Here is a 14302-nt window from a genome sequence, read left to right as displayed (position 1 = left end):
CGAAACTCGAAAGACACATATTTGCAATTACAAGTTGTTGGCATTTCATGTTTTACTTTTAGTTTTAACCTAAGTTGCTGGTATGGGTATGGGCACGGCCGCAGGTATACATACGTGGGTACAGCAATTTTTTGGGAGGGGTGTTTGGTTTCGTCTGGATACTTCCATACAGAAAAACATATAAAAATCATATATATATATATATATATATATGCATGTATACAGCCTGAAAAGCAGAAACAAAACTAACTACCTTAAATATTGCACTGGAACATTTATAAATTATATTGATTTACTATAAGTCTAGTTTCATATCAATTTGTCAAAAGTTGAATGTTATCGTAGATATAGATTACTGGAACCACATGCAGCCCCAGTATCACTTGCACAGCTAGAAGCACATTGGCTAAAATCCAAATTAGTTCACTTAGGATCTACATCCCACAACTTTTTGCCCTCTTCCTTGTACTGATTTTGTTTAAAAGTGAGCAGGCACAAGTTAGAATGCACATAAACCAGTTCTTCTGCCTTGCTTGCTGCCAATTGGTTGCATTTCACTGAGTTTGGGTCAGTCTTGAATTTGGGTCGAGCAGTAGAAGTTTCCATTATGCAGTCTACAAGAGCCAACAGGTTAAAAAACATATTAATAATACAATATTAAATATAAAATAAACAAATTTAATTTATATTTTAAACTTTAAATAATAAATATTGAATATATATTAAGATTATAACATTACAAATTTTAACAAATATTATAATATTTTAGTCATTATAATATTACATAATACTATACTACCTGAATATTAAAAAAATTACAATCTAAATTTAAATGTTATATAGAATTTAATAAAAAAATAAAAAACTTACTATATTAATAATTATATACTGTTTATATTATATATAATATTTTAAAATTTAAAACATCAAATAAATTTCAAAACAAAACATAAATCATTTTAATACATACCCCGATACGTGTAATGAACTTAAATGCCGGTTGTAGAATGAACTTGGAGGCTACGCAGATTTTTGACACAGTAGATACCTGTGTGGATTCCCAACTTGGACGCAGATTAACGCAGATTGTCATCCCAGTTGCAGTGGTCGCCATCCTCGCAGTTGCAGTGGATTAGCGTCCTTGCAGCTGCTTATGCCATCCGATGAAAGGGTGTTGTTTTGCAGCCGAAAGAATGGCCAAGCTGCGGATGTAAAATACTTTCCAGATTTGCATTTTGGGTTTTTGCAAGTAGAAAAAAGGGTTAAAAATAAACATGTCATGTTCTGAAATAACCAGATTTGAAGTCAAATTGCAGTCAAATTTTCAGGTCATCACAAAAACGTTGGGATATGGGTTGAAAATTGTAAATATGTTTCACCCTTTTAAAATTTGATTCCTGTCCAATTCCATTGGGTTTTTTGGATGTATCCAAAACTGATACGTACTGTACCAGCATTTGAAGGCAAAAGAGGAAGTACCGGTAACTTAGAATTTAACTAAGAATGAATTGTGAGAAAGCCTTCTGAATATCTTTGCTTTCTGTCAATTTCTGTACCGGTAACTTAGAATTTAACTAAGAATGAATTGTGAGAAAGCCTTCTGAATATCTTTGCTTTCTGTCAATTTCTGTATGCACAAGAATCACCTATCAGACCGCTGGTATTTTCCCCTTGTTAGCATGCAGTGCAGTTGAGGTCAGCATAGTAGTCATCATTAATTGGAGATCAATCATTGGAAACAGTCACCTTTCAACGTTCAGTAAGTGTAGGTCAAAGGGTACAGAAAACCATACAAAAAAAGTACAATTTTATTTTGTCTATTTATTATGCCTTAATGTCATCAAATGTATTCAATACGTTTCAGGGTTTAGTTCTTGTGCATTTTGATTGCATTAAAAAATGTATTGCATGGTGCTTAATAGTCTTTTGCTTTTCAATTCTTAAGTATATGGATTTTCTCTTATTTCAGGTTTTGAGCATAGGGAGGTTTGAGCATCTGGGTTTACTCCTACATGTTGGAGAAAGTAAGAAAGGAGTCACATTTCTCTGCCAGGCAGCTCCATTTTTTGCCAATTCGGATCCAGATATGCCTGCTGTTCCCGTGCCAATTCCTCAGGTGCTTGATTGGTTACTTGAGCACATTTGTGCTGCATCAGAACATCCATTTGAAAAATTGCTAGGATGTGAAAACGTGTCTCCCACAGCTGGCCAATGTGGTAGATTTTCAAATGGCCCCGCTCAGGATATGAAGAGCTTTCATCAAGGTTTGGCTTTTGTGGAAGGTGTGAATAAAGCTTCTGTGGTGAAGCAAACTAGTGACATTGAGGCATCTTCTATCAAGGTTAGTAGGAATAATTGCCATGTAGCAATGAGATAGTTATTTATTTTCAGAAGAAATGTTGTTCGTGATTTGTACGTTTGACTCTGTCATTTGAGCAATGCACAACTTTATCCTATTATATTTTGGAAATTGTTTCACGGTTTCTGACTAGGCAATATATGCTTTTGGTGATGTTAAGGATTCATCCAGTTTTCATGTGTCTGAATATAAATTGACAAATTTTTGTACGAAGAAACTAAAGAAAATGTTTCAATACAGATTTTTTTATGAAGAAACTAAAGAAAATGTTTCAATAAGGATGTGAGTTGGGAACAAAAGCAATCTGGGTAAGGTGTAAAAACAGATTGTGTCAAAACAATTTGAACACAAATTTGCTTCACTAGATGTCAATATTGCCTTTCCCATCTTGTTTGGATTACATAATGTTACCAAGCTGCTGATTTACCAGATTCTTTCCTAGACCTGGTAATTCCTGGTTCAATTCTCTCAAAAGTCCGGTCCTTGTTAGATAATGTCAAAAGTCTGCCACAGAGACCAAAATTTGGTGGGAAATCTCTCAGAGGAACCCTGGCAGAATTCAGACGACTGTGGTCTCCAACATAGGAACATGGACATAATAAATTAGACTTAGAAAACAACCTTTTGTTTACTTTCCGAAAAGTTTTTAATACCAAATTAGACTCAAGCATATGATTAGACTCAAATTACAAATCATATTTAATTTGAATTAACTGATACTTGAGAAGAATCAAGAAGCATAAAAGGTCACATCTATTATGGAATGTATATAATACACCATAATTCGTGCATATAGGCTATCATGTTGCAAAGCTATGGATTGAACAAATTTAAAGAGATCTTTTCTGTGGTTAAATCTGGATCCAAAGCCTGCTTACTTGGCTTCTTCCAGTCTGATCCAAAGCTGCTTTCTTTGAATCATCCAGTATGATAATTGATGTGTGAAGCTTACCATATGGAACCAATCACAACCTTGGCCTTAAACAGCCCTCTAACATTAACTTTTTGTGCTTTTAATTTGCAACAGCAGAATGTTGATGATTTGCTCAATAGTTTTTGATGACATTTGATCCTGATAATGTTGACATTATTGTTTTTGAACTGAAACATTGACATGGTGGTGTATTTTGCCATGTCGCTTTAATATTAGCATAGTGATGTATGAACTTATTTGCTGCTGCACACACACACACACACACACACACACACACACACACACACACACACACACACACACACACACACACACACACACACATATATATATATATATAAAACTAAGCCAAGATGTAAAGGTTTGACACAAAACTCTAGTACTGATTTTAGCACTGAGAATACATCGAGAATGCAACATAAACACAGCTTTTGTATTCTGCACAGAATATTTTAAGTAGACTGGAGATTGTGGCATTGATTGAGTTTGCATTTTTCTTAGCACAATGTTCATCCATTTGTATTCCTAGCAATTTTGCCCAGCAGTCAATTTTCCAAATAAATGTATTGAAGTATTGGCTTAGTTATATTATTATATGTTTTGATATTTTTTGTTTGAAGTGGTATGACATTTTTACTCAAAAGAATCATAAATAAGATTTATGAGACCTGATGCCAATTTGATACAATATGTCTCAACGGTATCCTGTGGATCATATTTGTACTGCTGAATATATCATGTTTGTACTGTTGATTCAAATACAGAGTTTTTAATATATATTGCAATGCCTTGAATTAGCATTCTAATTTATGAATAGCATCTCAGTATGAGACATAATCATTTTGTCAACAGTTCCCTTATTTCACAGTTGTTTTCGGTTGTTTATTTTTTTTATCCTCGATTGCATCTTTCTGAAGATAATGAACTCATCCAAAGCATATGCTTGATGTAGAACACTTTACTACCAATTATTTATGTAAGGTACTGGGTGCTTTACAATACAAATTAGTGAGGAATTAATTATGGATTGATTTCAAATCCTTAGTAGTTTAGTTATCTCATCAACAAGAGAAGTTGATACTTGGCACCTAGATTGTTGATTGAGGTTTCGAATTGGTTGCAGGGGTAGAGCAATTTTTTTCCCTTGGCTATGGGTATGCGTTCGTTAGTGTACACACACATTTTCAAACATCAAAGTTATAACTCATAATCCATAGTTGCCAATAAAATTTAATTGAAAAATATCATATATCATATTCATAATTTGCAAAAAATGATAATAATCAAGTCTCAAAATATTATTTTATTACACAATGAAAATTCAAATTACAAGCCATATTTAATATGCATATTCATCTCCATCATAAGCTTCAAGGTCAACATTTGGTTGAACTTTTTGGAATCAAAATCCATTTGATTGCCACTCCCACTAGCTTCATTTATATCTTGTGCAGATATGCCTTATCCTTATCTATAGAGCCTTGGGCAAGTTGTGCAACTGTGCATCTAAATCAGCACACTTAGGGGCTAGATTACAATGCCCTGCAACACGCACATTGAATTCTGGTTGCTATGTGACGAAATACAAAAGTTGGTGTATGTAGACTAGATCCTCTGCTGTTTTGCAGCCAAATAATTGTGCTTGATCAGGTGGATGGAGTGTGTATTCTGATTCTGCTTGGTTGAAGAACTTGGAACTTATTCATTTTGCATACAAGATATACTATTTAATTGTATAATTCAAGAATCAAACTTCATAAGTTAAACATAAATTATAAAATAAAAATGTTTTAATATGATAAGATCATGATCCAATTAAAAATGCTAAAATAAAAAATAAAAAGATACATACCTCAGAGATAATTTTAATTGCAAGAGGCTGCATAATCCCACAACTCATTATCAAGGATCCATGGTTTTATCTTGTAAGATCTTTTTGTCTTTGATTGTCTCGAAATACATTCCCACAAGGTTTTGATTACCATAGCATTCAAAGCCTCTCACAACTTCACAAGCTGTTTTAAGACGATTGTGGGAGATGGAAATAGTGTTTAGCAACCTAATACGACATTAAAAAATACATGTCATATATCAATTATAAAAAAAGAAAAATAGTATAATAAGAAAAGCGAAGCAATGTAAATAAGATAGATCACATCTCCTTTTCACGTTTGCACATTTGGAAGGAAGACGCCCTCGATAGTCTCAAAAGGTGACTCAAGCTCAAAATGGGGACAAAATTCCTTCACTAAATGTAATTTTGAAATGGGAAATAATAGTAAAGATAGAAATGCAAATTGAGAAAGATTTAATTCATATGGAAATAAAATAGAAAATAAACAACTTTAGATCTAAATAACTGATAGACGTAATGTCAAAAGTTAATGTACCAACTTTATGGAATCCCAACATTGTAACTTGCCTTCTTATCTGCCAAATTTGAGCTTGTTTCTGAGGGTATAGGTTAGCTTTTTGGACTTGTACCTAGGAATAGGTTGAATTTTGCGATCAATATGTTGGATTTGCCCAAAACTTCAGGGATGCTCTGACAGTTTTTAATCTGCCTGTAAAAGACCCAAAACCTCTATAGCCTATACTTGCACATAGGAAAACAAGGAAGAAGGTTGGGTAAAGTTTTTAGCCTTGCTCAAACTCCTGTTTAGGCATCAGTAGCGTATGTACCCATGAGTAGCATATGGTTATACCAGTAAACATCTTCCAAAAATAAGAATAAAAAATTAAAATTCTGCCACGCTTGCACCAAAAACTCAGCATGAAACATGTGACCATCATTAAAAGTAAACTGTAGACAACGCAAAAGGATAAAAGAAAAACACTAGGAAGAGGGCACAAGCAAAACAGGAAGATAAAACACGATGCAAGAAAAATGCGACGTAGGCAAAACTTGACATAGACAAAACACATGTTTTAGTCGTTTATCATTTGCCAATGTAGAGTAAATTATTTGCCGTTCAACTCATTTACTTGTTTGCTGTTTTACCACATTAGCCATTTTAAATTTTTTGAGCCTGTGTTTAGACTCAATGACATTTTTTATTTTTTATAATTTATTGGATGCCCTTTTTTAGATTGCCAGTATGCATCATTAGATGTTTTTTCCATTGTCGTTTTTTGTTCGCACTAGTATTTACAATTTAATAATTTTAATTCTATAGTTATAGAATTATATTTAACATTATAATTTTATTAATAATAGAAAGTTGGAAAACTTATTAGTCATATAATTATATTAATTTTATAATTATTGTTTATATAAATTTATTATAAGTGCAACACTATAAATTATTAATAACCCAATAACAATATTAATTTTATATTTCTCATTATTGGTCATAAAATTTGCACTAACAAGAAGGAAGGAATATGCAAATTTATTTTTTATTTTTTATACAAAAGCAAGCTATAATCTATGAGGGGGATGGCCCCGCAACGTGATAGTATCGTCACGAGCCTCGTTTGTATGAGGTCAAGTGTTCGAATCTTGGTGGGGTGTTTGCTGATTTACGATGGGGCCGTTATTGCCGTGATTTTCATCCCGCTCATGTTGCTCATCGAGTGATCGTCGTTCGTGCTTGTTGGTGTGTGATTTGATGTTGACGACGTTGACATGGAATTCGACCATGAATGAAGCTTTAGGCAATATAAATATAGGCGTATCTAGGAGGCATCAAGGCGTCAGTTGTCACATTCTCATTGGCAGTATAAATATAGGTGTATTTAGGTGGAATCGAGGCCTCGACAACTACATTCTCATCGGGGATGGGGTCCCCCTTAATGTGACCCCACTGGTTCAAAGCTCTAATCAAAAGCACTTGCCAAAAAAAGAAGCTATAACCTATGATTATTTTAATTTTTGGCAAAATTTAAATAATGAAATAAATTTTTAAATATAAAATACGCTCGAGTCTGTGACAGAATCAATATTTATGCAAAGTTGCAAGTTAATATTTATTTTAAATTTTTTTCTATGTACAATGTTGGGCACAAGGAAAGCAAGGGTTGTATCCACTTTGTAAGTATGTTGATCATGTTTTAGGGCTGAAGGATTCATGTGGATCAACCCGAGGTCAAATGTAAGCTTTGTCTGTTGGCATAGAAAGGTTCTTACATGAGGGTGAAGGCTCATTTACTTCACCTAAGTGGGGTAGGTGTTGAGCCTTGTAAGTATGAGAAGGAACTGTATGATACTATGAGGGAGCAAGAAAGGGCGAAGAGGAAAGTTGCTAATAGGATCCCTCATGCTTCAATAACATCTGTTTAAGCGTCGGAATACAAATTCAGTTGTGGATGTCTCATCTATAGATGTAACAACATAATATGCTTGCAAGAGACCATACATTGGTAGCTCAAACCCCATTAGAAGATTGTTTGTTATGCAGGGTCGAGATGCAGTTGATACAACAAGTGCACGATTCTTTTATGCAAATTGAATAGCATTTAATGTTTGCTCGCTCAACTTTCTACCTTGGGATGGTCCAAGCAATTGATAATGCACTAGCAAGGTGTAATGCCACGTAGTTATGAAAAGCTTCACACTACTCAAATTGATAAAAAATAAAATTGATTAGATGAACTAATTGCACTAATGAAAAGAGTGTGGGCCACAAAGGGTTGTAGTATTGTGATGGATGGGTGGGCGAATGCTAGAAATTGTCTGCAACTTAATATGATGGTAACATGTAGCAAAGGGCCTTATTTTTTGAAGGCAACAGGCTGTTAGGACAAGAGAAGAATGTAGAATTTCTCCATAGCCAACTATTTGAGGGTGTTGATGAGGTGGGGTAAGTGAGGAGGTGGGGGCCACACACATGGTCTAGGTTGTTATTGATACTGCCTCTATTTGTAAAGTAATAGGTGTGTTGGTGCAAAAACAATACAAGTATATATTTTGGACACCGAGTTTTGTGTATGTGTTGAATTAAGCACTCAAAGACATTAGCAAGTTCTAACAGATTACAAATCTCATTGAGGAGGGGAGGAAAATACAGATGTTCATATGAAACCATCACCACACAGAAGCCATCTATCATATATTTGTCAAGGTGGAACTACTCAAACCCTCTGATAAGTTTTGCTTCTACTTAAGTATTCTTCGCTCCCTTTGTGAAGTCCAAGGAGCTTTGTGTTCCACAGTTATTAGTGACGCATGAGAAACTTGGAGACAATATACATTAGATATTGCAGTTGAGGTGAGAAGTATGGTTCTTGATGAGCATTTTTGGGCTGATGTAAAATTATTGTGGACTTTATCAAGTCCATATGTGAGCTGATTGGATTTACAGATTCAAATAAGGTATGTTTGGGAGAAATCTACGAAGCAATAAATTCCATATGCGAAGGAGTCAAGACAATAAATGATGTAAAAGATCCTTCTTTATATCCTTTTGATAGAGGATAAGTTTAATGAAAGAAAAAAGCTCAACACACCTCATTATTGTGTTGCATATTCTTTTAATCCTAAATGGTATGATATACAGGTGACTAGGAAGAGGGCTCCACATCAGGATAGAGAGGTAATGCAAGGATTTTGAGCTGCTGTAAAAAGATTTACGGCTTAGGTGAGGGTGCTTCACTTTTTAGGAGACAATGGAATAAGTTTTCATGTGGGCAAGGTAATTTTGTCTCTGTGGAACTTTTATAATGATGTGAAAGTAAAGAAAGATCTTATAGAGTGGTGGTGGAACCATGGAGGTGAAGCTCCTGAATTACTCATTTGCAATAAGATTGTACTCAAGCAACTAGCTCTTCATCTCGTGAGAGAAATTGTAGTACTTGCCGGTTTATTTATTCACTAAAGATAAATTGGCCAGGGTCAAAGAAAGAAGAGAACTTGGTGTACCTTCACAGCGCACTTTGTCTTCTCTCTTGTGTAGATCCTGGATACAATGAGGGTTGTTTATCAAAATGGGATCAAAGTCCACCTGATAAAGAAGTTGCTGCCCTTGTGGATGGAGAGGTTGAATAGATGGCCATATTGACTTACCCTGTGTTATTCTAGGAACATAGGAATCTGAGCTTGAGAGCAATGACTATTTGGAGATTATCATAGCTGAGAACCTTGCTATGGATGATCAAGGTGTAGAAGACTAAATGATAGACTAAGATGCCTGATTTTTGTTTTAGTTTCTTGTTTGCATACAGTTAATCCTAAATGGTATGATATACAGGTGACTAGGAAGAGGGCTCCACATCAGGATAGAGAGGTAATGCAAGGATTTTGGGCTGTAGTAAAAAGATTTATGGCCGAGGTGAGGGTGCTTCAATTTTGAGGAGTCAATGGAATAAGTTTTCATGTGGGTAAGGTAATTTTGCCTCTGTAGAACCTTTATAATGATGTGAAAGTAAAGAAAGATCTTGAGTGGTGGTGGAACCATGGAGGTGAAGCTCCTGAATTGCTCATTTGCAATAAGATTGTACTCAAGCAGCTAGCTCTTCATCTCGTGAGAGAAATTGGAGTACTTGCGGGTTTATTTATTCACTAAAGATAAATTGGCTAGGGTCAAAGAAAGAAGAGAACCTGGTGTACGTTCATAGCTCACCTTGTCTTCTCTCTTGTGTAGATCTTGGATACAATGAGGGTTCTTTATCAAAATGGGATCAAAGTCCACCTGATAAGGAAGTTGCTGCCCTTGTGGATGGAGAGGTTGAATAGATGAACATATTGACTTACCCCGTGTTATTCTACCAACATAGGAATCTGAGCTTGAGAGTGATGACTATTTGGAGATATTCATAGCTGAGAACCTTGCTATGGATGATCAAGGCATAGAAGACTAAATGACAGACTAAGATGCCCGATTTTTGTTTTAGATTCTTGTTTGGATATCAGCTTGTTGTTTATCAAGCTTAAATCAATATGTAATAGTTTGAAACTTAGATACATTACCGATTAAGAATTAATTACTAAATTTTATCACATTTAAAGTCAAAAGTTTATCATTTGTAATATGTCATTGTTATATGATTTATAATATTCTTTTTGAGACTCCCAGTATAAGCTATGTTAGACTTGAATATGTCATTGTTATATGCTTTGTGATCTTCTTGTCTATGATGATGGGATATCTGAAACTTTTCCTTCATCACCCTTCAACTGCAATACATCCTCTTCATGAATAATGCCACAAATATGTTAAAGTGTCCAAGCCTTTTGACATGAGAAACAAATATGCTCTTTCCTCATCTGGTTTTTACTCTTTGTCGGAGATCCTGTAATCTGTAATCCCATTGCATTTAGTTCTTCTTTAGCTTGCTGTTGTTTGCACTTCTCAATTTTTAAGCTACATTGTTTGAGCACCTTGTTGTCCAACTTATAACCCGTTACTGAAGCATCATTTTCTTGTCTTGAAATTGCTAACAACATATGCATAAGAGGCAGATAATAAGTATCACTCTCATTTATGGTCATAGCCATACTAGTGTCCATAGCTGCAAAAATATCTACATGGTGTTTTTTACCAATTGTGCCCAAGAAATGCTGAAACATGGTATGTATTAGGTCATACAATCCAAGGTCAAGCAGGAGATTTGCATAATCTGATTTCTTCAAAGGACTTTAGTGGCCCTTCTAGGGAAATGACGACTACTGTTGTCCCCAAGATTTTGAAAACTATTAACAATAAGTTGAACTACCTCCTCATGATGTTTTCTTCATAAGGTTCTTGCGGTGCTAAAATTCTTATGACCTTCACCAGACAAGAAGAAACTACTACTTTAATCTAGCTATCTGAATGTTCAGCCACTTGTTTTGATTCAATGTAGTCACTATAGGAACAAAAGCAATCTGTAATAATTCAGAGGGTGATTGCTCTACCTTATTTAAATATCCTTCCAATTTTATCAAAGCGATGGGATCAATTTCTTTCATTTGTGATTCCTGGTGGTGCTCAAAATTTTAAAATTTCTATGATCTCCATTTGTGAAATAATGTAGAGACTTGATAAAGTATTGTAATAGATTGCAGAAGCAGAAGAAATAAGAGGACATCTAGGAAGTAGGAAACTTTGTACTGAAGCTCTTTTAACCTTTAGATTACTAATCTCGTAGATGAGAGGAGTGTCACATTGGCATTACAGAGACTTACAGCAAGGGTTTGTTAGGAAATTTGTCTAACAGGTACAGGTCGGCCAATGCAGCATTGAAAACACTTCAAAGTTTACCTGTCCAGTATCGTGCTAAGAATAATTTTGGAGAAACAATCAAATAATGCATTAAATGGTAAAGATCTACAATAAATCAGACAAAACATCAATAATGCATGGCAGAGTAACTACCTAGCATAGACAGGGAGCAACAGATCATGTGAACAGGCCACTAGAAGTTATTGTTGAAGGAGAATATGCATATAGTTAAAGACTATATCACCTGAACCTAAAAGAAATTAATATATCATTATTCTCACCCAGATGGCATACAAGTCTGAGTGGCACGTTCTTAGCCAACAGTGACCTGCAAATATATATCTGTAATTGCAGTATGTTTATCATACAAACCTGACAGAAGGATTCTTCCAAGATTACACAGTATGGTGACGGTGGTCAGATATTAGTATCATCATCAGCAAAATACGTATGCTTTTGGAATCATGATGAATAAAGGTTAATGGTGGATATCTAACCCATATGCCCAGAGAGAAGTTTGCATCGCTTGTGGAAAGTGTAATATGCCGTGTCTTGATGTCTCTGTGTGTTGAAGACATAGGAGTTGTCTGAGGTTTTTGAAAAGTCAATGAACATGATGCGGCACAATCCTTATGCATGATAAAGATGGGCCGAATAAAGCTACACAATCAAATGCTATGCCAAGACAAGGGTTAAAAGTAATGGTGTAAAGCATTCTTGGTGCCGTTTGGATTGAAGACAAAGCCACTGAAAAGGAAGCCACATGGTTGATGATAAAGATTGATGTAAGACAAAGGCAGAAAGAGTATTATATGATTCAGATTAATCTGTCACATAGCCGTCTAAGTGTCATTGATGATATGTCTTCAGAAAATGAATTGCATAAAGATATCGATAGATATGCGTAGTGACTTGAATAATCAAATCTGAGAAGAACAACGATCAGTTTAAAAGATGTTACCAGGTGTCATCAGTTTGCCAAGCCGATAAAACCATGAAGACTTTTGAAGGAGCGTAGGAGTATTATAAAATAATAATATCCCCATAAATTAATTAAAATTTTAAATGGTGCGATTAAGGACGATGTTTTTATTTGTTTAAAAAAATGACTTTATGAAAAGTCTTGTTCTTTTATAACGTAAAATATAAAAGGGCAATATCATTCGGCACGAAAGATATATTCGAACATTCATATTCCGAGAGAAGTATTTATATTATTTTGTATGGAGGGATAAGGAGCTATATTATGACTTTATAATATAAATTCTATTATTTTATTTTTATAATAAAATAAAATATTTTTTGTTAATTATTAAAGGCGTGGAGATTCAAACTGCAGATGAATCGTCCTTTGTAATTATTTTTGGAATTCTGTATACAATTTAAATGTTGGATAAGTGGACATGGTCATTTAGCATTTTAAATTGGATCATCACAAATATTGTGAAATATATAGTTGTTTTCGTATTTGTGTCCAGTTTGTCTCCGTACTAGAGGAAGGCCAAATCTGGACTAATCTAGGATTGCATAAATATTTGATCTATCGCATCTTAATTATTTAATTGTTGGCAGTATAAGTGTGTAGAACATTATAAAGTTGTATGTGAAAATTCATTGAAGTTGACTCTATTGCCCGGATGAGCAGAGGCACTAGTCTTTTATTATTGAAGTCAAAAAATCTATAACTTCCTTCCTACAAGCATCAAATTGATTATTATTCGATTAATCAAAACGTTCAAACACTCAGCATCCAGTTTTCATTTTAATTGAGTTTGAGGACCTTGCCAGCCGAAAAACTCCAGAAGTTCAAATTCGCTTTAGAAAAGCTTTGAACCAAGTAATTAGGTTCGAGGAGGTCTACTTGCCTAGGTGTAGCAGAGCTTGAAGTGCAGGGGAAACGAGAAGTATTCCCTTTCATTGGCCAGAACTGATTAAGAAGTCCTATCGGAGAAGTGGCAGGCTCTTGGATTTCCAATCTGCGGTTTTGGGAACCAACAGATTGACGACTCTACTGGGGAACTATCCATTAGATATTTTGGAAGTTTACCTACTTTGATTTACAAAAGATCTTGAGAACTTTTACTCGCCCCTCCTGAGTCCACCAATAGATTGGCGACTATACTGGGGAGAGTTTCTCACAATAGATCATTGTGAAGTTACCCAGAGTTTCAAATTTCGTAGATCATAATCAGAAAACAGTTGTAGTAGTTTGATTGGAAGCGTACTTTTCTGTAAGTGAGAACTTGGAAGATCAACACATTCCTTGAAAGAGGTGGCGACTTTATTCAATAAAGTTTCAGTTGGTAATTCTATTGAGGGAAAGGACTCAGAAGGAAGTGATTTGATCGTGTACTATGGAGAATATGTACAATGATCAGGAAGTGGATCTATGTTACACCATGGAGGAAGAATACATACACTCCCTGGATGTGTTTTTCAATTTGGAAAAATATGAAGGTGAGACATCGACACATTTATAAGGATGTTGAAATTTTTTCAAGAAGTACCTTTAGACATCATGCCTCCACGCAAGAAATTGATAAGAAAGTTTCTTGAGTTGGGAATCTTGCCAAAAGATCTTGATTTGATGCTTCTCTTCCAAATATTGGATGAAAGTTCAAGTTATATATCTTTTTTGGATGCATTTTGGAACATAGAAAAGCAAGAAGATGAATTTGCAACACAATTCTTCATGAGAATGTTTAATGCTTATCAAGAAATACATTCAGAATACAGGCCTCCATCATCTAATCTTCTCTACAGGATGCAGGAATTAGGCCTCTTATATGATCATCAGTTTCTTAACTTTCTCAAACTTATGGATAATGAATTGGTTGCAGAGGAGAATGAATTCAAGACTGAAGTAAC

General features: G+C 34.7%; 1 protein-coding gene across 3 annotated transcripts in view; it reads left to right on the top strand.

The window, feature by feature from the left end:
• LOC149578385 (uncharacterized) overlaps window positions 1-14302 on the top strand; it is a 141521-nt gene that overhangs the window by 27170 nt on the left and 100049 nt on the right. For all 3 annotated transcript variants that reach the window (XR_016364409.1, XM_089828710.1, XM_089828721.1), the window contains exon 3: window positions 1970-2341. Coding sequence is in view for 2 of the 3 variants with exons in the window: in XM_089828710.1 (XP_089684836.1) it covers window positions 1970-2341 (372 nt within the window). In the remaining variant the exon portion in view is untranslated. The remainder of the gene's footprint in view (window positions 1-1969; window positions 2342-14302) is intronic.

This window comes from Cupressus sempervirens, chromosome 1, assembly GCF_028749045.1.
Source record: "Cupressus sempervirens isolate cs-2001-9-10 chromosome 1, ASM2874904v1, whole genome shotgun sequence".
Classification (NCBI taxonomy): Eukaryota; Viridiplantae; Streptophyta; class Pinopsida; order Cupressales; family Cupressaceae; genus Cupressus; species Cupressus sempervirens.
This window is presented reverse-complemented; position numbering and strand designations above follow the sequence as displayed.